At 35.8% G+C, this 21386-nt stretch overlaps 1 protein-coding gene across 7 annotated transcripts in view; it reads left to right on the top strand.

The window, feature by feature from the left end:
* The window catches only part of BRD4 (bromodomain containing 4), a 108072-nt gene that overhangs the window by 78083 nt on the left and 8603 nt on the right, over positions 1–21386 (top strand). For 6 of the 7 annotated variants that reach the window (XM_058174193.1, XM_058174187.1, XM_058174190.1 and 3 more), the window contains 5 exons: positions 3491–3792; positions 5348–5458; positions 16670–16722; positions 18171–18477; positions 19498–20031. In XM_058174193.1, coding sequence (XP_058030176.1) covers positions 3491–3792; positions 5348–5458; positions 16670–16722; positions 18171–18477; positions 19498–20031 — 1307 coding nt within the window. Of the gene's footprint in view, positions 1–3490; positions 3793–5347; positions 5459–6606; positions 11862–16669; positions 16723–18170; positions 18478–19497; positions 20032–21386 lie in introns of those variants that run through there. The other variant, XM_058174194.1, reaches the window with a different exon arrangement.

Below are 21386 nucleotides of genomic sequence, written 5' to 3'. Positions count from 1 at the left end.
ATTAAAATCTTCACTTTACCTTACTTATATCAAATAACATTATTAAAATTACACCTATAACTTATCCAAAATATATCTATTATAACAATTACATTCTAATTAGCCATATAACAACATTACATCCATCTCTTAAATATAATATTTAATCCAAATTCCTAAATTTTACTATCTATCCTCCAAAGTTAAACAATATTCCATCTTCCTATTCCTTTATACCTTAAATATATCAAATAGTACCCCTAAAATTACACATTTATATCCACAATAAATCATTTACAAAAATTAACCATAATCATATATAATAAAGTTAAACATTCTCCCTCCCCTTCTTCTGTCTTACATTTTCCACCATCTATTCACCATTCAACTTAACATCTATTAATAAAGAATTCCCAATCTTTAATACATTAGTATAAAAATCTCGTGCTTTACAAATTGTATTGAGAAAATACTTTCTTCCTTTATAATTCACTGTTAAACCAGCTGGAACCTCCCATCTAAAATATATCTGATGTTTCTTAAACTCATCCACCAAAAGGCAAATTCTTTTCTCTTTCTTAACATTTTAGGAGGAATTTCCTTCATCATTATTATATCTTGTCCTAATATTTGAAATTTATTTTTATAAAATGCTTGCAAAATTCCATACCTAATCTTCTTATTTGTAAAATAAATAACCACATCTCTCGGTAAACACTTCTGCCTTGCCCACCAAGAATTAACACGATAAATTTTTTCAATATTAACTTCAAAATCTTCTGGTTCCACTCCCTCTATCTGAGCAAAGGCCTGAATAAAAATCTCTTTCAAATTTTCTTCCTTACACTCTTTTAATCCTCTCACCCTTATAGCATATTCCATTAATTTATATTGTAATATAACCCTTTCTTCATCTGCCTTATCAACCTTAACCTGAATATCATCTATTTTATTTTCTAAATTCAGATTAATTTGAACTTCATCTATTTTCCTTTGCAAATCTAAATTAATTTGGTTAAATTCATCCAGTCTTTCTTCTGTCTGTGTGCTAGATAACAATAATGTGGTAATTGATTCCTTTAATTTTTTCATCTCCCTCCTCTGCTCTTCCACCAAATCTTTAAAATCCAGTATTTATTTCTCCATTTCATTAAATTTTTGATCTATTTCTGAAAGATGAGCCTCCATGAACTCCTGTAAAAAATTCCTTAGACTTTCTTTAATATCCTCTCTCAATTTCCGTACCTGAAGTGAAGAAATTTCCAATATTTTAGAAGTGGTTAAATCTCTTTGCTTAAAGGCCATTTTTAAACTAAGTAATATCAAGAAGAAGAAGAAAAAAAAGGAATAAAAAGAAAAAATCAATAAACTTTTCTTCTTAAACACTATAAGAAAAAGATAATAAAAAAAAGATTTTAAAAAAGAAAGAATTCCATTTAAAAAAAATAATCTTGTTATATTCTTCTTAAAGGTTCCACGCCAGCAATTGTAATCAGCATTTCCTTAGCTTTCGCTTATCTTAGCTTTCACTTTCAAGAACGCCATCTTTCATCATCTCCACTCTTAAATACAAATACCTTCTCTGTCAGGGAGTTAAAATCATCTTACAATCAAATGCCAGCCCTCCTATTTTTGGCTCTTTCCGTGTTGGCAATCTATCAATAATCCTTTTCAGTCACGGAGATGGACGCTGCATTTTGTTCTGCTTTTGCAGAAGCGTTCTGGATTCTGGAGCTTTTTTCGAGCTATAGAAGGAGCGTTCCCAACAAACCACCAGAAATCATTCTGGGGCTTTTCTTGGGGGCTCTACTTCAGCTCAAATGCTCATCTCCCCCTTTTTGCTCGAGGGCAGAGATTTACGAGCTGTTGACAGCAGATTAACGCTGTCTAAACAGCTCTACAGAATCACACAGAACTGGCGGACTGAGATCGCCCGCCATTAACGAAGCGGAGCCACCCGGAAGCCCCATAGGTGGCTTTTCTCATTACAGTATTGTTGTCTTACAATGCACAGTTCATTCTTCAAAACATTCTCAGAATAAAGATTGTCTATTGCATACCTTTGGGAATTATAGTCTCAGTGTTAGTTTTACCTCAGCAACACCAGTTTCTAAAAGTTGTAGTCTGGATGGGTTATCCATGAATGTTTCATTCATTTTAAAGAGGTTCAAGGAACAAACCCAGATGTCATTCTTCTGCCTGTTTAAGAAATGGAAATACACGCAGAAAAATTGTTGTTGTCGTTGTTTCTTACTATCCAGCTATCCACCTCCTACTTCATTAGTTAGAACATCACAACACAAAAAGCAGGTTTTATATTGACTTTACAAACAAATCTAAAGCTAGATACTATAAGTATAAATTATTCTCCTGTGATTATATTATTGGATAAATATGACAGCACTTCCCTTGAGAATAATTTTGATCCTACTTGGGAATACATTTCTAGTGATGAAACAATTGGATCATGTTTTTCAGGCTGAAGTATTTCTATTATTTTAGCCTTAATAATGTATACAAAATGCAGGGTATTGCATAAGAAACAGGTATTCTGTTTTAATTCAGATAGCTCTATTCATTTTTTGTGCTTCTAGAAAATGAAAGAAATATGGAACTCATATTAAAGAGTTGACATTTAAAGATACTGTAGCATCTCACCAAAGCTGTGTAGATGAGACCAGTATGTTTAAATTGTATGTCTGTTAAATAGGTAGGGTTGCCAGAGGTTTTTAGAGGGAAATTGTAGGAGATGACCAAGCTGAGCTCAAGGACAGGGTCAAATGAATAACAGAATAATAGAGTTGGAAGGGACCTTGGAAGTCTTTTAGTCCAACCTCCTGCTCAAGCAGAAGACCCTATGCCTATACCATCTCAGATATTTGTCCAATCTCTTTATAAACTTCCAGTGTTGGAGCATCCAGAACGTCTGGAGGCAAACTGTCCCACTGATTAATTGTTACCACTGTCAGGAAATGCCATCAGTTTGGAGTCACTATGTTCCCACAAGAGACCCAAAGTTCAGTCGTCGTCCCCCCCCTTGAATTCCATTGACTTTTATCTAGTGCCAGTTTGCCTTGATCGTTAGTCATTTGACCCAGCCCTTGGGCTCAGCCTAGTCATCTATACAGGAGTCTCATAAAATACCATTCTGAATCTGCAGCTTGAAATATAAAAGTGGGCACAATCCTTACAACTTCAGTTCAGCCACTTCAAAGTCTTTTCTGATCCTCTTAAGTATATCTGTGTCAATGCTCAGAAGATATTTAAATATGGATTGCCTCCTATATGATTTTGCATTGCTGTTATAATTGCTTGTCAAAGGCTACCTAATAATTTTTTAGTTAAACTTTGGATTTCTAAGCTATAGCTCATTGAAATAGACCTTACCATGGCTCTGCGAATGTAGAACACCATGCTAATAAATTTAAATACATTCTAGAATAACATTTTTATATGAAATTAGGGAATCATTTTGTTTCATATAATAATGCATTATAATTGTTCTTTAAAGTAATAAGAAGGAGCCTGTGACTGTGAAGAATACCAAGCCACCTCCAGTTTATGAGTCTGAGGAGGAGGAGAAATGTAAGCCAATGTCTTATGAAGAAAAAAGACAATTGAGCCTGGACATTAACAAGCTCCCTGGTGAGAAATTAGGCCGAGTTGTCCATATCATCCAATCAAGAGAACCCTCGCTTAAAAACTCCAATCCTGATGAGATTGAAATTGACTTTGAAACATTAAAGGCATCCACTTTGCGGGAGCTGGAGCGATATGTAACATCTTGTTTACGGAAAAAAAGGAAACCTCAAGGTATTTTTCAAGTTCAGAATAGTTGTTTCAAATGTCAACCATATGTACTAAATCACTTTCTATGGTGCAAAGATAGAAAATATACTAATATTGGAACATGATAAACTTTATGCAAGAGTCATTCATTTTGAAATTGTACCCTTTCCAGCAATTAATTAATTTTTTTGCAGAACAGTAAACAGGTAGTTCTTGACATAGTTGTTTAGCAACAGTTCAAAGTTACAACAGCCTCAGAAAGTCCACTTTATGATCCATAAAGCACTTCTGCTATTGTAAAATGTGTACCCTCCCTCTCACAGATTACATGACTGCACTCTGGGTACTTGGCAACTTGTTCACTTTTATGACAGGTTGCCAAGTGCCCTGAAATCAGGTGATTATCATTTGAAATATTCTATGCTGTCTTCTCCTGAAAGTCAATGGGAAACCAGCAGGGAAGATTGCAAGTTACTGCCACCTGCTGAGATGACTAGTCTCTTGGGGCTGACTGGAAAGTACTGCCTGCCAGATGGAGTTCACTCCCTCTGCCAGGTTGTGGAAACATTGCTCAGAATCTGAAGATCGGATCCCATTTCTGCAGCCTGGCAGAGTTGTTTCTTTCCAGAGGGATTGCTCAGTCCCTCTGCTGAGCTGCAGAAATGGTACTTGGATTTTGAAGATCCGAGCATCCATTTCTACAGCTTGGCAGATGGGTTCTCTTCTGCACATCGGAGAGTGCTGGAAAACTAGCAAACACCATTGTTCTAAAGACTAGAACTATTTTTCTAAACTTTCCCCGTAATACTTTGGAAGACCCTTTTCCAAACAGTGTAGTTTGGAGAAGAAATCTTCCAACAATGGCAAGAATGAAGCCTGCTGCAGCAAAGATCAAAGGTAAGTGGACCTGGGTATGGTGAAGTGGGAGAGTCCTGGGCTTCCTGGACATGGTGGCATGGGGAGAGAATCTGGATTTACCAGGGCAGAGAGAGGGTCCTCGCCCCAATTCTCCATTTAATGACTTTTGTGATCAATTGATGACCAGAACTGGGAGAGCCAGATTTCAAAATAGTAAGAGCATGAAAATGCTAAATTATTTGAGAATTTTGAATTTTCAAACTCCTATTCCCTTATTTCCTAAAGCAGAAGATAGCAAACTGAATTGTTCTTGTGCTTTCAAGAAAATGGAAGCATCAGAACATATTTTCTGTTCTTCTGAAATCAGTGTTTCATTAACCTAATTATAACATACCAATTTTTGAAAATCTTTTATGTGAAAAATAGTTCTTTGAATGATATTCAAAGAGCATCTATGTTCTGAAAGACAACATCTGCCAGTGGAATTAATTCTTCTGTTTACCCCCCTCATAGTAACCTATATCTGAAAGATTGGGGGCCCTCTAAATTGGGGAACAAGTAAAAAGAAGAGCTGTTGGGGTAGGGGGGAAATAAGCAAGATGACGTCCCACTGTATGAGCAGATACTCAGATATCTGAGATTTAATAGGAATATTTCGTGGCACAAGAATAGATTCTGGATTGTTGTCTGATCCAATGACAATGCTATTACCTTGTTGCAGCAGAGAAAGTGGATGTAATTGCTGGTTCCTCTAAAATGAAGGGATTCTCCTCTTCAGAGTCTGAGAGCACCAGTGAGTCCAGCTCCTCCGACAGTGAAGATTCAGAAACAGGTTAGATGCAGATTATTTAAAGACTCAGTCCCATACCTGTTTCCTGTATAAATAAATGTATTTTTAGTACTGGCTTGGTCTTTTAATTTTTAATTTTGGTATTTGTATTTAAAGTAATATGTATGTATCTGTATGTGGAATCTTCCAGTTTGGATCAAATAATATGTTGAACAAGTGCCATATAATTGATATGAACTACATTATACATTGTAATTAATTTAATCTGACAGAACCTTTTTATAATTTATGCCAATACAGTTTTATATGTAATGAATTAAATTCACAAGCTAAGAGAAACAACGATTTATCACCTAAAACAACACTTTTTGTACAGAACATAACTAGCTTTAAAGAAAAAACAGATATAAGCCTGCATATGTGTGTGTGTGTATGTGTGTGTATGTAAGAAAAATGATGTAGAGAAAACAAGATTTTTGAAGAAAATAGGCAAAGCAGGGCAATTATATTTGTATTGCCAGACAGAACCTTTATATTAACTTATATTAGCTATGAGAGGTTTTACTGGTTTCACATAATTCAAAATACAAACATTGTTTGTAAAATAACATTAGCGTTATAATGGTATGTGTAATTTTTTTAAAATTCAAAGTTGGATTATTTGCATAATCCAAAAAACCATACATGGTTATTTAATCCTCTCAGAGGCAACAGTTTTTACAATTTAATGAACAAGTATTTAAAATACATCAAATTTGTACACAGTTAATTTTGTAGATGTTTGGCATTTACAACATTTTTAAGTATTGGCCAATTCAAAGAATAGTTGAGATTTTATCCATTAAGCTACTATTCCAAATGTGATTGTGCCTTCAAGTCCATTTTTGACTCTTGGTGACTATCTGCACAAGTCTCTGCAGTTCTCTTGGCAATGTTCAGAAGTGGCTCGCCATGGCTTCTTTCCAGTGCTGAGTGAGAGTGACTGACCCCAAGGTCATTGAGTTAGCTTCATGCCTAAGGTGGGACTAGAACTCAAAAGACTCCCTGTTTCTAGCCTGGTGCCTTAAACGTTATACCAAACTAGTTTTCTGAATAGACATATTTAATTGAGTCTGAATTTTTAAAATGGATGACTGCTCAAGCAACCTTTTTTTTCTTTACCTCTTTTTCATTACCTGAAACTTTTCCAGAAGTTGAGGAATTGGCTGCTTTCCAGAACAATATACACTATGTCAGAAAAAAGCAACTACATGAAAGGAAATAGATCTGAAATTAGTGGAATTAATAGATGGAATTTTGCTGTACAGTATGCTCAATTTCTACTTAAAAATAATCTGTATAATATATTGGGATTTCATGTAAGAAAATAAGCAGCTTTATTTCTTTTTATTTATATTGCTTGTAAAAAGGCTTCTGTTGGTGTTGGTTCATAAAAGGGAAAGGGAAATAATACAAATAGACTTTTTAAAATTATGTTGGCTAAAGTGATAGGGAATGTACGAATGTACAAAGGCTTTTTTTGTTTTAAAATTAATTTCAAATATAGATATCATTTCATGTTTCCTTTCTTCCTCAAGCTGCCATATATTACAAAAACAGGTTTTTTAGAATCACAATTCTGCAATGAAACTTTCTGTGTAGCAAAGTATAACAAAAATATGTGCTGCTTTTATTTTTATTAATAGTGCTGACTTCGATTTATATTTCTGCATTAAACCTCTGTTTATAAATTTTGAAGTCATCTTGATGAAACCCCGATACTAGACAAAGATTACCAGCTTTTGACCAGACCTGAGACACAAATCCTTACATAGTCTACATAGACTGGTGTAATGAAAAATCTCATTTTAATTTTGTTTTCCTTCTAAAACAAGTTTATTTTTCATTAGCGGCACAAAAAATAGCTCTGATGATGTGTCTTGCTTTTTCCTTTAGTATTCATTTTTATCATAGGCTTTTGTTGTTGTTATTGTTGTTTAGAAAAAGGGGAAAGGGAGGCTTGCTCTTCACTTTTTTATCAGACCTTAAAGCTTTGATAGCAATTGAGTTTATTCATTTATTTCATAAATGACTATAGACTGGTGACTTGCCTTGATCATGTCATTCCTTAAGGGCATTTTTATAGTATCTCCTAATAGTTTTTAATTGTTTTTTTATCAATGTGAAATGGTATTTTTTTACCTATTTTTAATTATTGGCTTGATATACTTGTTTATTAGATTAGCATGCATTGTATTTTGATGAAGTGTCTTTTAAAGAGGTTTATTCTAGAAGTGGAATATAAAGAAGGTAGTAGTATTTACCAGGCAGATAACAGCTTAAAGAAAATTTTGTGCCACCTTGAGTATCTTAGCTGATAATATATTGGTCTTATGTCAGTATATGAGTTCTTGTTCTTGTTCTGTGTTTTAAATGGGCTTGTTGTTAAGGGTACTTAATGATCATTTCACACATGGTCTAAGTATATGTTTTCAATGTGTAAAACTAGTTAGATAAAATTTCACTTTAAAATGTTTTAGATCATAATCAGACATGTCAGGTGTAGCTTCATGGATTGAATATTTAAAAAGATATATTACTAAACTGTGCCCAATGTCACATCTCTAGATAGTCAAGCATAAAGCAGAAGGAGAGTTTAATTGTTGATCCATTTCTGTTTTCTCACATAACATAGGAAGTGTATCTTGCATGGATATGCAGTATGTTTTGAGTCTAAATTGTCTCCAATTTGAAATGCACCATTTCGGTTGCTAAATGGTTATTTCAATTCTTTTGGGAGTGTGTTGGGCTTGAAACAGTATACTAAGTGGCGTTGTTTGATGTTTAAAACTCTCCAAAAATAATGGAACCAGTTTAATACAAGTTGTTCTGTATATCAGTGGTTAGAGACTCTGAGCTTGTCAGCCTCTGCAAAGCTGATAGCTCAGATTTGAGACCCGAACACTGTGCAACAGGATGAGCTCCCGTTCCTGCCCCACTTTCTCCCCCCGAGTAGTTTGAAAGCATGCAAATGTGAGTAGATTAATAGGTACCACTTAGGTGAGAAGGTAACTGTGTTACGTGCGCTTTTGGTGTATAGACATGCTGGTCACATACCACGGAAAATGTCTTCAGACAACATTGGCTCCCTTGGTATTGCGTCCTAGAGTCAGATACGACTGGATAAGGAAACCTTTACCTTCACCCTTTTATTTTAAATTAGTAATATTCGGTTAGAACTTAAATAATGAAGTTCGACTAATTAATTAATATGATAATGCAGTAACTTTGTATATTTATCTGTATTGCATACCTGCTTGAATACAATTAGTCCTTGATGTATGACCATTCACTCAGCGACCATTAATTATATCTGTGCTGAATAAAGGGACTTAATACTGGTCCCCAAACTTACAGCTGTGGCAATGCCCCTGCTGTCATGTCATCCAAATTGAGGCATTTAGCAGCATGCCCACAATTAAATGCCTGCAGGATTGCTTCAATTCCTTTCAGCCACTTATCTCTCTACTCCACCCCATCTATGTTTTTTGGGTTCTCTGCATTGTGCAGCCTCTGCAGCCCTAGCTGACCTTCACCATCTTTCTTCCATTGCTGTGCAGCCTGACCCTTTGCAAAGCAGCTGCTGAACACATGAGACTTTCTTCCCCAGGTTGTGCACAATGGGTCCTTCTGAGAATTGTGGAAAATGGCCTTAACCAGCCAGCAGGTGCTGGGAACCAGGCTGGGGATGCCTCAGCAGCAGCTGGAGAAAGGTCAAGTGGGAGCAGCAGAGTGCAGGGTAGCTGGAGCCGTGGAATGCAAGGTGGCTAGAACAAGTGCAGCTGTGGCTTCCCAGGATGGAGCCGTGGAATGCAAGGTGGCTAGAACAAGTGCAGCTGTGGCTTCCCAGGATGGCCAATAGTGGGCCAAGCTAAGGGCTGGACTTCACACTGTACTCAGGCTTTTTGCAGCCCCAGAGCCATGGTGCACCAGAAGCCCCTTTGTGCTTCAGCTGGAGCTGAGCTTTTTGTGTGAAAGATTTTACACTATACTGCGGCTCAGAGCTTCTTGCAACCCAGAGTCCAGCCCCAGCTCAGCAGCATGATGCTTAAGGGCTTCTTAATGTGCCAGATCCGTGGTGCGCCAAGAAGCTCCTTTACACCATGTTGCTGGGCAGGGCTGGGATTAGGCTTTGCAATGTGATTTAGGGGTTCTTTCAGCCCCAGAGTTACAGGCCTGGTCCAGCAGCTTGACAGAAAGAGGCTTCTTGAAATGCAACAACTCTGGGGCAACAAGAGCCATGGCGCAAAGCCCAGCCCCAGAGTTACAGTGTGCCAAGAAGCCCCTGTGTGCCATGGTGTTGGGCCAGGCTGAGGCAGCTGAGGCTTTCAATGGCAGCTGCAGTTTTGATGCAGTTCAGGGGCTTCTGGAAACCCCAGAACTACAATGCTCCAAGAAGCCCCTGAGCTATAGGATATTCTTTTTCTGGCCTCCCTGCATTTGTACACGTGCATGTGTGCGCCCCAGCCTTCCTGAGCCCCAGGCAGCCTGAGCAGTCCTCATCCTCTGTATTCCTATCCCTGGATACCTCCACTTCTCACTTAACGACCTGCACATCTGGAGTTAGGATAGCAAATTAGGAGTCAGGATTGCCGTCGCTAAGCAATGCAGACATGTAGCATTGTGCTTTAGAACTGCATTGCTTAGCAACCAAATTCTGGTCCCAACTGATCCTAAAGTCAGTGGCTACCTATAGAAGCTAAGTTATTTTTACCTTTGATTTGCATGGAATATAGATTGCACCAGAAGCAGGTGACATAAGTCTTTCACAGCTTTTTCAAACTGCAATTTATAGTGACTTAGTAAGGAGAAGAACCAGTTGTGAACTCATATATACAGTGTCAGATGAATAAATGAGGCTGTACTTTACTGCATTATAGTTTATATTCTTGCATAATTCTCCCATCACGAAGAAGAAAGTTCATATCCTGGCCTTGACTATAACTAACTCATATTTTTATTTGGATGAAACTTAGGGTTTTTTGAAAACTATAATGGTTTTTCTCAAATTCTCTTTTACTCCTGAAATCTACATCATAACTTAGTATATTGCATTCACTGAGGAACATTTTCATTGAAATATGATTCAGCTGTGAAATTTTAAATAATGACTAGAGATATGTTGGCTTGTTGCACAAGGCAAGGCAACCTGTTACAATGTGCACTTCAAAATGTTGCCTTTGCTTTAATATATGGCAAACAAACTAAGTTAAAAAAAAGTTTCTTAGCAACTCACTTCTGTTGTATATTAATTGCATGGCATAATTTAGTGCTTAATCTGTTACTTTTTACTTTACTGTGTCTATATCTGAATTTGTAGTTACCTATTAATTACTTCTGACCTGAGGAAAAAAATAGACCAATCCTTTATCCTGATTAAGAATTATCCAGACTGATGGAGACTTTTACAGAAATGTTATCTCCCCCCCCCCCACTTTGTGTATGTATGTGTGTGTGTGTGTGCATATACTCAGAAATTTTATTGTGATATGCGAAAGCTGCTTTTATTGTTATATGGGGAAACTTTTTAAAAATTCTTCCATTAAAAGCAGCTCAGTAATCAGACATGAAAGATACAAAAAAGTTACACTAAAAAATAACAATGCTAACAGGATGTGTCCGTTTGTCAAAAATCATATAAAGATAGCTATGTTTTGAAGCACTTAGTTAATTATCTTCAACATTTTGGTATAGCATTAAATGTATTTCTAAACAGGTTTTTTTTTAAATGAGTTTTTATACTACAGTACAACTTTATAAAATGAATCTGTGATATACATCAATACTTACGGAAGTATGTGGCTGCCCTTTTTGTACACACCCAAATAAACGTGTTAAGAAAAATCTGAATTTTAAGTTCCATATTTAATGATGGCTTAGAGCAGAATCATACAGTAATCTTGACAGTCAGTGACAAGGAATAATATATGAATTGTTACTATCCAAACTTTTAGGGTTTTAGTGGGTTACCTATCTAGTAATAATAAATTTTGGAGAGAGTAGTAGCTATATTTTTCCAGTTTCAAGAACACACAGAACGTCCAAACAAATTAGTCACTAAATCCATCATAAAAATATAGTTTACTTGGGAAGGTTATTTATAAACAAAAATATGTATTTGGGGATTTAAAATAAATGTCTTTATTAATATTGTTAATTTTTTTCTCCATTTGCATTTGTTCCTACCATTTGTTTTTAATTTTTATTAAGGGATGGGATAAAAATTGACCTTTTTTTGATTGGAATGTATAAATTGCATGTTTAAGTAAAGCTGTAATTCATCTTTCCCTTGATTGTTCAAAATGCATTAATCATGAATTGAGTATCTGCTGTCATTGTACAGTTACTATATTTTTGTTTGAATAATAAAAATAAAGAATTTATTTTTGCTGGAAAAAATGTACCTACTTTTTCTATAACTAACATTGTAATAACACTTAATTTTGACATTTGAAAATGAATATTTATGACCCCGTTTTAAAATAAGACAATAGTCTCTCTATCTTTAGACGTTCAACAGGGAAATAAACAACTCTTTAAACATCACATCGTAAATATTCTATTGTGTGATTATCAAATAGGAATTCAAAAATTTATTTTCCTTGTTTGAAGTGTTCAGGAAAAACAAGGCTTGGATCATCCTCCCTGTTTATGTGTAGAGAGTACTTCTGCATAGACAGTTGAGGGAAAACTATTTTTATGCCCCCTGGAAAGGCATTTCACAGAGATCTTCAGTCTTTGTAGGTACCTTATGAGGAATAGTTAGGCAGCTGGTAGAAGGATTCACTTATATAAACTGGAGCAGCCATACACCACTTTCAAACCAACCCACTTAAAAATGGGTTGTTAAGGTTTGGCAAATGTGATAAATGGGATTTTTTAATCACTTAATGACAGATGTTCAATAATGTTATGTTAATTAAAAGTTACTTTAAAGCTGAGATTAAGCAGGTTTTAAGATTTCTGAAATGTTCGTTACTACTTTGTCTAAACTACTGTGCTACAGGTATTTCTCAACTTACAACCATTTGTAATCATTTATTAACTATTTGAAGTTACAGTGGCACTGAAAAAAGTGATTTAAGACCTCTTTCCACACTTACTACCATTGTAGCATCCCCATGGTCATGTGATCAAATTTGGGCACTTGGCAACTGGCATATATTTATGACACTTGAAGTGTTCCTTCCGACAAGCGAAGTCAGTGGTGGGGAAGCCAGATCCACTAAAACCCATGTTGCTAACCTAACAACTACAGTGATTCTTTTAACAATTGTGGCAAGAAAAGTCATAAAATGGGGCAAAACTCACTTAGAACCATGTTGCTTATCAGTGGAAATTTTGAACTCAATTTTGGTCATAAATCAAGAACTAGTTGTATTTAGTAAGATTTCTACAGAGACAATTAAAACAAAATACACACTTCAGTTTTGGCCTACTCCTTAATTTAAAATGTTATGTTTAGGTATAGTGTTGCTACATGATCCTGTAATGAAGAACAACTTAGGATATTGTGGATAGTTTTATTAAGTTGCTACAAATAAATTTAGTGTAATTTAGATTGCACTAAATATGTGGAAATTCTGGCTTATGTTGTATTCTTTGGGGGAATATACTTTGGATATAAGAGAAATAGTTCAGGCAATGCATGATCACACATTACAAGAAATGAACTACAGTCAACTGATGCCCGAAATACTTTAAGAATTAAATTCAGTGGTGTTTGTCTGCTTGGGAAATTAATCCCCTCTCCAAATCTTCTGTGGAAGATTACAGGATGGATCATCTAAATCAAATATGCACATTGGGTGCAACTAGAGGAGGGAAAGAAGAAGAAACAAAATGCTTTGTTCGAATGGAAAACTATTCATTTGATTTGCCCCTACCAAAGTTTACTTATATAAAATATTTTCTTTTGTACCCTTTTGTACCAAAGTTATTTTGTAACTTTTCAGAGTTACACAATCACAAAAATAATATAGTGCTGTCCAATTAGAATATATTGTGCTTCCCCGAAAATAAGACAGTCTTATATTTTTTTGAAGCCTGAAATAAGTGCTTGGCCTTATTGCCATGCGCTCAAAAGTCCGATTAGGCTTATTATCAGGGGATGTCTTTTTTTGGGGGAAACGGTATTTCCTATGGAACAGCTATATCGAGCTTTAAAATAAATTACTTTGGTTCTTGTAAAGCAAACAACTGTCTCCACCCCAAACTACATTTTTGTTCAACCAATATACAGTGGTATCCGCTAACAAGTAATACATAAAATAATGTAAAGTAATAAAGTATAGTGTAAAATACTATTTAGCCCTATTGTAAAATACAGCACTAGAGAACATAAAACGCAGTGAAAGCCAATGTTGAGGTTAAGATATGGCACTGGGGACTCAAGAGATCTAGGTCAAATTCTTACTTTGCCTGGGAGAGATCAATGAGTAACTCTGAGCAGTTATTATCCCCTATGTTTCCTCTTGAAGCTCCTAAAGAAAAAACAGTAAAGTGTATTACTAAAATTAATACACGAATCTACTACTAAAAGCTTCTCATTTATGAAGACTTTGGAATAGTCTCTGATGATTTAATCATAGCAGAATGATTTTTCAGGGGAAGGCATACTGCCAAACTGACCTTGAAAATGCCTTACGTTACAATAATGTTTTCTTACTTAAATATTTACATCTATGCCTAATGTCTCAGAAGATGGCAGCACATGTCCAATCTTGTTTATCCCCTAAAGCTATTTCCACATGGGGCTCAAAATAAGTATTTGAATAGGAGACTTCTGAGGAATCACGGTTATAATTTAGAGCAGGATTTTTTTTAAAAATGGGGGGGGGGGGCGGAATACTTGAAGAAGATAGCAGCAAACCATCTCCATTGTTTATTGCCAAAAAAACTTGTTGGATATTTCTGTGAAGAAATCAGATCTGCCTTTTTGTTTTTTAAATGCTAAACACACCACTAGGCTTTTCGTAATTTTGTCTGCCGAATACAATAGAACAAAGGCATCAACTATTTTTAAGTTAAGTTTTCTTTTTTAAATAAGGTAATTCTTTCTTTAGAAATTATCTCATAATTAAAATGCTAGAAGGAATCTGTAGTCTTACAGGAGTAGAGTTTTCTTTTTAGATGGAAAATTAACCTAGATTTGATTATATTAAGTATTAAATATGTTATGAACTAGATTCTGAAAATCTTGGATCTTCAAATTATAAGTCAGAATCTTGTGACTTTAAAGTTCTTGGCAAGTTTTTTTTTAACTTTTTTATTTATATGAACTAATTGGGAGCTTATCTTGCCAAACACAACAACAAAGCTACTCATCCATGCAAATACAGATTCAACATTTTGGTATCAAAGCCATAATCATTTTATATTTTTATTCCTCTGTGTTCTTTTACATAAAATGGAATTGCAGTATAGCTCTTATGTTTGGGTGAACTTATAGTGCCAGCAAAGCATGTATTTTGGAGAGGCTGCTCATATTCATATGTTTATGTTTTTAACATATACTCCCTGTTCCAACAATATGTATAACATAAGAGTTTCTTAATATTCATAGTATTAGTGTGTCAAAGCATTACTGTTTAATGTGGTATTGGGTATATTTAAAATGTAGCAAATAGCCCAATTCTTTTTTAAAAGGTGTCTGGTTAGAATTAGTGACAGCATTTTCCCTCAGTTTCAGGTTTTCAGTGTTGAGTGTCTACCATTCTTTTGTTCAATTTACTTTGTGACTCACAGTGCATAGCTGTTGCCTCCTGGGTAAATTATCTCAGTAATGACTTTTCACATTGTATTGCATATATATAAAAAGCATCTTAACAGAAATTATTTAAATGTGAAACAGTAAAGATTTGACAGTACAATTTTTAGCATCTGTACAAATTATAAGGATATTGAAGGAGTAAAGGGGGATAATTGTGAATTTTCTGCAGTGAAGCAAATCGGTAATAATAGATTAATAATCTGTTAGTTTTGGCATGCTGCTGTCATTAGTGCAAAAAAAAAATCTTAATGCTACACTTTGAGTTCATATAATTTTTATATATTTTTTTTTTAAAAAATTGAAATAAGGAGTTGTGAATAATGAGTTAAATTCACCTGAAGAGAAATTAAAACAGAAGGACTGAGAGGACAATATGCAAAGTAATAATATAGTTTGAGTTATCAAATTCTTATTGTGCTTTGGCTTAAAACACAGTTTGTAAAAAAAGAGTGACTGTTGTTTTACATGTTAAAATAAACTATAAATAAAACGTTTTGCTATATTTCTGTCTTTAGTTTGTGACAGTAGAGATGGAAATTTTGCTTTTCTTCTCTCACAAGAAATTTGTCTTCAAAATGAATTTCAAGTATTAATGATATCTTTTATTAGACCATACTTTTCTTATCATTTTATAATAGGATTGTGTAAAATTTTCTGGTGAAGAAGAGGCATATACAGTACAGCTTTTTCAGGTTATCCTAATATGACACATTCATATCTACTTAAGAATTTAAGCAAAATAGCCCTAAGTATCCTTCCAGAAATAAATAACAGTTGAGTTACCTCAGCTTTCTAATTTTCCCCCAAAGGGGAAAAATACCTTTTTGATATAAACTTAAGTACCAAAAAGCAGCCAAAGTTATGAAAGCAAAATGTAATTTTTGTGTGAGTAAAAATATCTTGGACTGTAACCTTGTTGCTGGTATCCTTAAGATTTATATTGATTGTTTCCCTATGACTATCATTTAGTGTTGTACTTTAAGATTCTTGATGAATGTATCTTTTCTTTTATGTACACCGAAAGGGAATGCACCAAGACAAATTCCTTGTGTGTCCAATCACACTTGGCCAATAAAGAATTCTATTCTGTGATTTATGTGCAGCAAATAATGTAGTAAATTCATATAGGAAATTCAGATGTTACCCATTAAATGCAAAAAAATCATTGTTCTTTTTTTACTTTAAAATTACATGGAAGGTAGACACTATGAGAGGTATGCTGGGAAATGAATTATTGAGGCATTGTCTCAACAACTTAAACTAATTAATAAAATTCATTGTAAAAAAATTATTTTGTAAAATAAGTAAGCAAATAGATTCAAATGTTCAGTATATGTTAGAAGTAACAGTGCTCTGCCTTGGATTTCAGTGTCTTGATCATAAAATGATTCATGTTCAAAAACATTGCCATGCGATAATCTTTTATCGTTCTTTTCCTACAGAAATACCCCCCAAAATTAAGAAAAAAGGACATCCTGGTCGAGAACAAAAGAAGGTATGTTATAATACAGATTTTTGAGAGGGTAAATTAACATGTTGATTAATGATAATTTTTTGCTCAGCATTCCACAAATTTGTTTTTAAACAATTTATTTTTAGGCCCTACTGAAAGGGAAAGGAAGAGGTTTAATTATTTAGGCTTCCTGGCATTAGGAATAGTGTGTACCTCCATTATATTCAGGGCTGTGGTTCTAAATTATTTCAAATTATTCTAATTATTTCTGCTCTTAGCCATGGTCACAGGCAAGAATTTGCTTACTGTTGGAACTAACTAACCAATTCTAAGTTGACAGAAGAATAGATAAAGGGAGTATCTTTTTTTAAAAAAGTTTGCTACATCTGCCATTTAGAAGACCTGCAAATACCTGGGTCTTCACCTTTGTGGCAAAGGAGATTGAGTCACCTTGCTTCATCACTCCTGCCATCTTTTATTTTTTATTGATTTTTGCTGTAATTTCTTTTGCTTGTTATAAGCAGTCTAGAGTTGAGAGACAGTTGGTGTATTATTATTAAAGCTGGTCGCACAGTCAGTTAGATGTTTAAACTGGATTTGGCATTTTTGCCCATCTATTGAGTCAATCCTAAGGACCCAAGATAGGCAGATGTTGCAGTTGGATAGTGTTAAAGGTATTGTGGCAGAATGCAACCTGTTCCAAGTAAAGCTGCCTTTTGCAATTGACTGATGGTCATTTGATCAGTGCGAATAGTGTTCAGGGGTGTTCGATTTGTTTATTATATATACATAATATGAAGTCCCACCCTCTAGTTCTTTAACTGGTGTTTCCCTTTGCTTTCATCAAATTCTTCCCAAAAACCTAGGATGTTCCAATGAATCAGTGCAGCATATTTGCGGATCCAAGCAGTGTGGCCTTATTATTATCTATTCACAACAATGTGAAGTCACAGTTTCTTGCCCATTCTTTCGCTGATGCTGGCTTTCCTATACATTGAGTTTTTCCCAAGAACTACTAATATGATTACCTTGAATAAAAGTAATTACTCAGTTAACTCAGTTATATCTGCTTGGATGGGACAAGAAGTTAAATGTTTAATTATTGCATGTGTTTTGCCTTTCATAGCAGGACCCATCTGTTGTTTGGTTGCTTCCAACTGCTGAAACTAGCATTAATTGTCAAGTTGGTTCAACATTAAACTTATACTATCATTTATATATGGACCTGGATGTTTTCCTCCTAAATGTTTACAAAATGTGTAGGGGGCTGATATTACATGGTTTTTCTACCAGATCCCCAATCAGTTCATTTTCTCTGATTGCAAAGAATTTGTTAAGTATTCATATCTACGAAAACAGCAGAGATTGAGGAAATGTATAGAAAAAAGCCCTTGGCAAAAGGGAGAAGTTCCACTATTAATTTCCTGTGCAAAAATGACTTGTTGCAAAACTGCTTTGCATTGATTGAAGCACTGGCTTTTTTCTTGCAGCATCATCATCATCACCATCTACAGGTACAGCAGCAGCAGGTGCAGCCACCACAGCTACCACCACCGCCACCTCCACCTGCCCCTCAGCAAGCAGCCCCCGGAGTGAAGTCTTCTCCTCCAGCTTTTGTTCCAACGCAGATCCCGGTTATGGAGCATCCACTCCCAGGGAACATGTTTGACACTATTTCACATTTCACTCAGCCTATTCTGCACCTTCCCCCACCTGAGATGCCACCTCATCTCCCGCATCAGCCTGAGCACAGCACTCCTCCTCACTTAAATCAACATGCAGTAGTGTCCCCTCCAGGTAAACCATTTTTAGGTGCATTAGAACCTGTATGTTGAGTTTGTGAGAACTAGCAATCCACCTCTTCTTAACATCATTTTTTCCCAGTTGAGCTTTGCAGTAAATGAGCACCAGATCAATCCAGGATACGATAAATGAAATAGCAGTTCAAAGTGAGACACACTACAATTTTAGATGTAAATATTTCCAGCCAACTAAGTCCATTGTAATATCTGATCTGATTGTGAGATACAGTTGCCTGTTACCTGAGAAAGAGAACTGTGATTTAAAGGTAGTTTTAACTGAAACCAAACTCTGGGGATGTGGAAAATCCTTCTTCAAGGAAAAGATTCCAGAGAACTCCAGAATGTTTCCATTTCTCTGCAGACTATAGTGTTGTCTCTTCCAGTAAGGGCCTGGTAGTTATCCAAAGAGTGCCCAATTATTGCTGAAATTCCAGAATTGGCTTGGAAAATTCTGTTCCCAGAATATTAGGTTTTGCATATGCCTGCTAAAATCCCAGTAAACATAACTGTAATTTATCTCATATAGAATAGCATATAAACGGAGACCAAATGGAAAGGGTAGAATTTGCCAACCAGGGTTGCATGATTTACAATCATTACTAATGTTATGAAGGCTATCATTCCTCTGTTTGTAATTCTATCAGTGGAGCAAAGACAAAATTTTCAGTTGATAGAATGAATTGCATTATTCCAAATGGAGAATAACATCTAGTTAATGTCACTTTATGTTAAACGTACTCAAGTAGAAAAGTAATATGAAGGGTGTAGTTGGGGAGGGGGGAGGGGGAGTTTCCTTCTTTCCTTCTTTGAAATAGTTTATAATATTTCCTACAGTTTTACTCTAGAGTCAGTTATCTAGTTCTCAGCTGCTTGTACAGATTTTGTCTCAATTCTTAAAATAGGCAACCATAATCTTAACTGATTAATTGAAAAATTAAAAATATATTAGTAATAATAATAATATCACAGGTCCTGTTGTACAGTATTTAATGTAACATTACTCTTTTCTCTTCAGCTTTGCACAATGCCCTGCCTCAGCAACCGTCAAGACCCAGTAATCGAGCTGCAGCACTCCCCCCAAAACCTTCTCGGCCTCCAGCTGTGTCACCGGCTCTTAACCAGCAGCCTCTGCTTCCCCAGCCCCCACTCTCCCAGCCTCCCCAGGTGCTTCTGGAGGATGAAGAGCCTCCTGCTCCTCACCACAACCTGCCGCTGAGTAGTAGTCAGATGCACCTCTACTTGCAGCAGTTGCAGAAGGCACAGCCACAGACTTCTCTCCTCCCTTCAGTGAAAGTGCAGTCGCAGCCTCAGCCCTCCCTGCAACCTCCTCCTCATCCTCCAGGGCAACAATTACCACATCAGTCACAGCAGAGGCCAGTCCATATGCAGTCCATGCAATTTCCACCCCATATCCCACAGCCTCCACCACCGCCCCAGCCACATCTGCCCCCTCAGCAGCCTCAAGCCCCACAGCAGTCGTCAAAACCCCAGCAAGTCATCCAGCACCACTCTTCACCAAGACATCACAAGCCAGACCCCTACGCAACAGGTGAGTTGTTTGAGCCTGAAACATGGCAGCTGGATGGATGGGTCTCTAGATACTTGCCATCTGGATAGGTGTAGGAAAGTCATAACAGTGATTTAACACTTGTGAAAAATGGCTTGTTGCCTTTAAAAGAGTTCTGTAAAGAGGAAATGTAGTAAAGCAAGTTAAAAGAACCTGGGTTTTTCTGATGGAAATTACTCCCTTTTCTCTTAAGATCATCTGTTTGTTTGCAGTTTATTCAGTGTATGTCCCACTTCCTTATTCAGAGGGAACACTCAAGATGGCTGACTTCATAAAATACAAAACCTAAAAACTTGCTAAAGGCACGGCTTTCAATATATTTTTTTCTGAGATGATTTCATTTTAACCAAAAACTTGAAATTTTGCTAACATACATTTTATTTTCTACCTCTCCATAACCTCCTCGAAGTAGAGTTCAACAAGCAATCCAGAGTCCAAAATAAGAGCTGTATAGTGCGCACAAAGTTGCATTTGCTTTTGAGCCACTGCAACGTAATTTTTGTTTCAGACCTTCAGTTGGAGGTGGAGTTGGAGACAGAAAAAGACAGGGAAGCTTTTCCTCCCCATTCTCTTTTCTATTCTAGTTTTCCATGCATTCAGCTAAATCCCTGAAGAGGAATAATGTGCTTGCTGTTCGTTGTCCAGTGAAATATCCTTCATTTGTTTCTCCCCTATCCTTCACTTGGTCTCGCTTTACAAATTCCAAAAATGGCAGGTCAACATCCAGTTATGCTTGTAGAGCAATAGAATACTCTTTAGTGGCTTAGATTTTTAGATTTCATTTCAGTGCCTTGTCCTTCTTTGTGGGACTCACTTTATTCGGAAAGGTATAAGCAAATTATATTTTTGCCTCTTCAATTGCCTGCTCTGTGGTACTACAGAATTAAATTGCTGAAAGGGGCCATTTAAGCTGTTAAGTCTACCCCTCATTCTGTGGTCCAGTTCAAAGTGATCCAGCATTTGATAAACATCTCTGATAAAAGAGACTTTACCACATCTTTGAGTAATTGGTTCCACTATCAAACAACTCTTAGTGGAATATTATGTAAATATTCATGTAAAATGTTTTATTTCTGTTCTGAGGCTTTTGGTGTATGAAATTTCTGCTGAATTTTTTTGGGTCAGGCACATTTTGGCAGAGATAAGCCCCAGAATTTTTAAATTCTTCTAAGTTTCAAATAAAGCAGAATCTAGTGAAATGTTTTTGTTTGACAAGTAGAAAATTCTAGTGTGCATTCTTTCTCTACTTAGGAGCTCCCTTGTGTGGGTACGTTCCACTTCTCTGATCCACATATGGTATATTACTTCCCTTCCCTTGCTTGTCTTCAGCCCCTACT

The sequence above is a fragment of the Ahaetulla prasina genome, chromosome 2, assembly GCF_028640845.1.
Source record: "Ahaetulla prasina isolate Xishuangbanna chromosome 2, ASM2864084v1, whole genome shotgun sequence".
NCBI classification, from domain to species: Eukaryota; Metazoa; Chordata; class Lepidosauria; order Squamata; family Colubridae; genus Ahaetulla; species Ahaetulla prasina.
The sequence above is the reverse complement of the archived record's forward strand: the minus strand, read 5'-3'. Positions and strand labels throughout refer to the sequence as shown.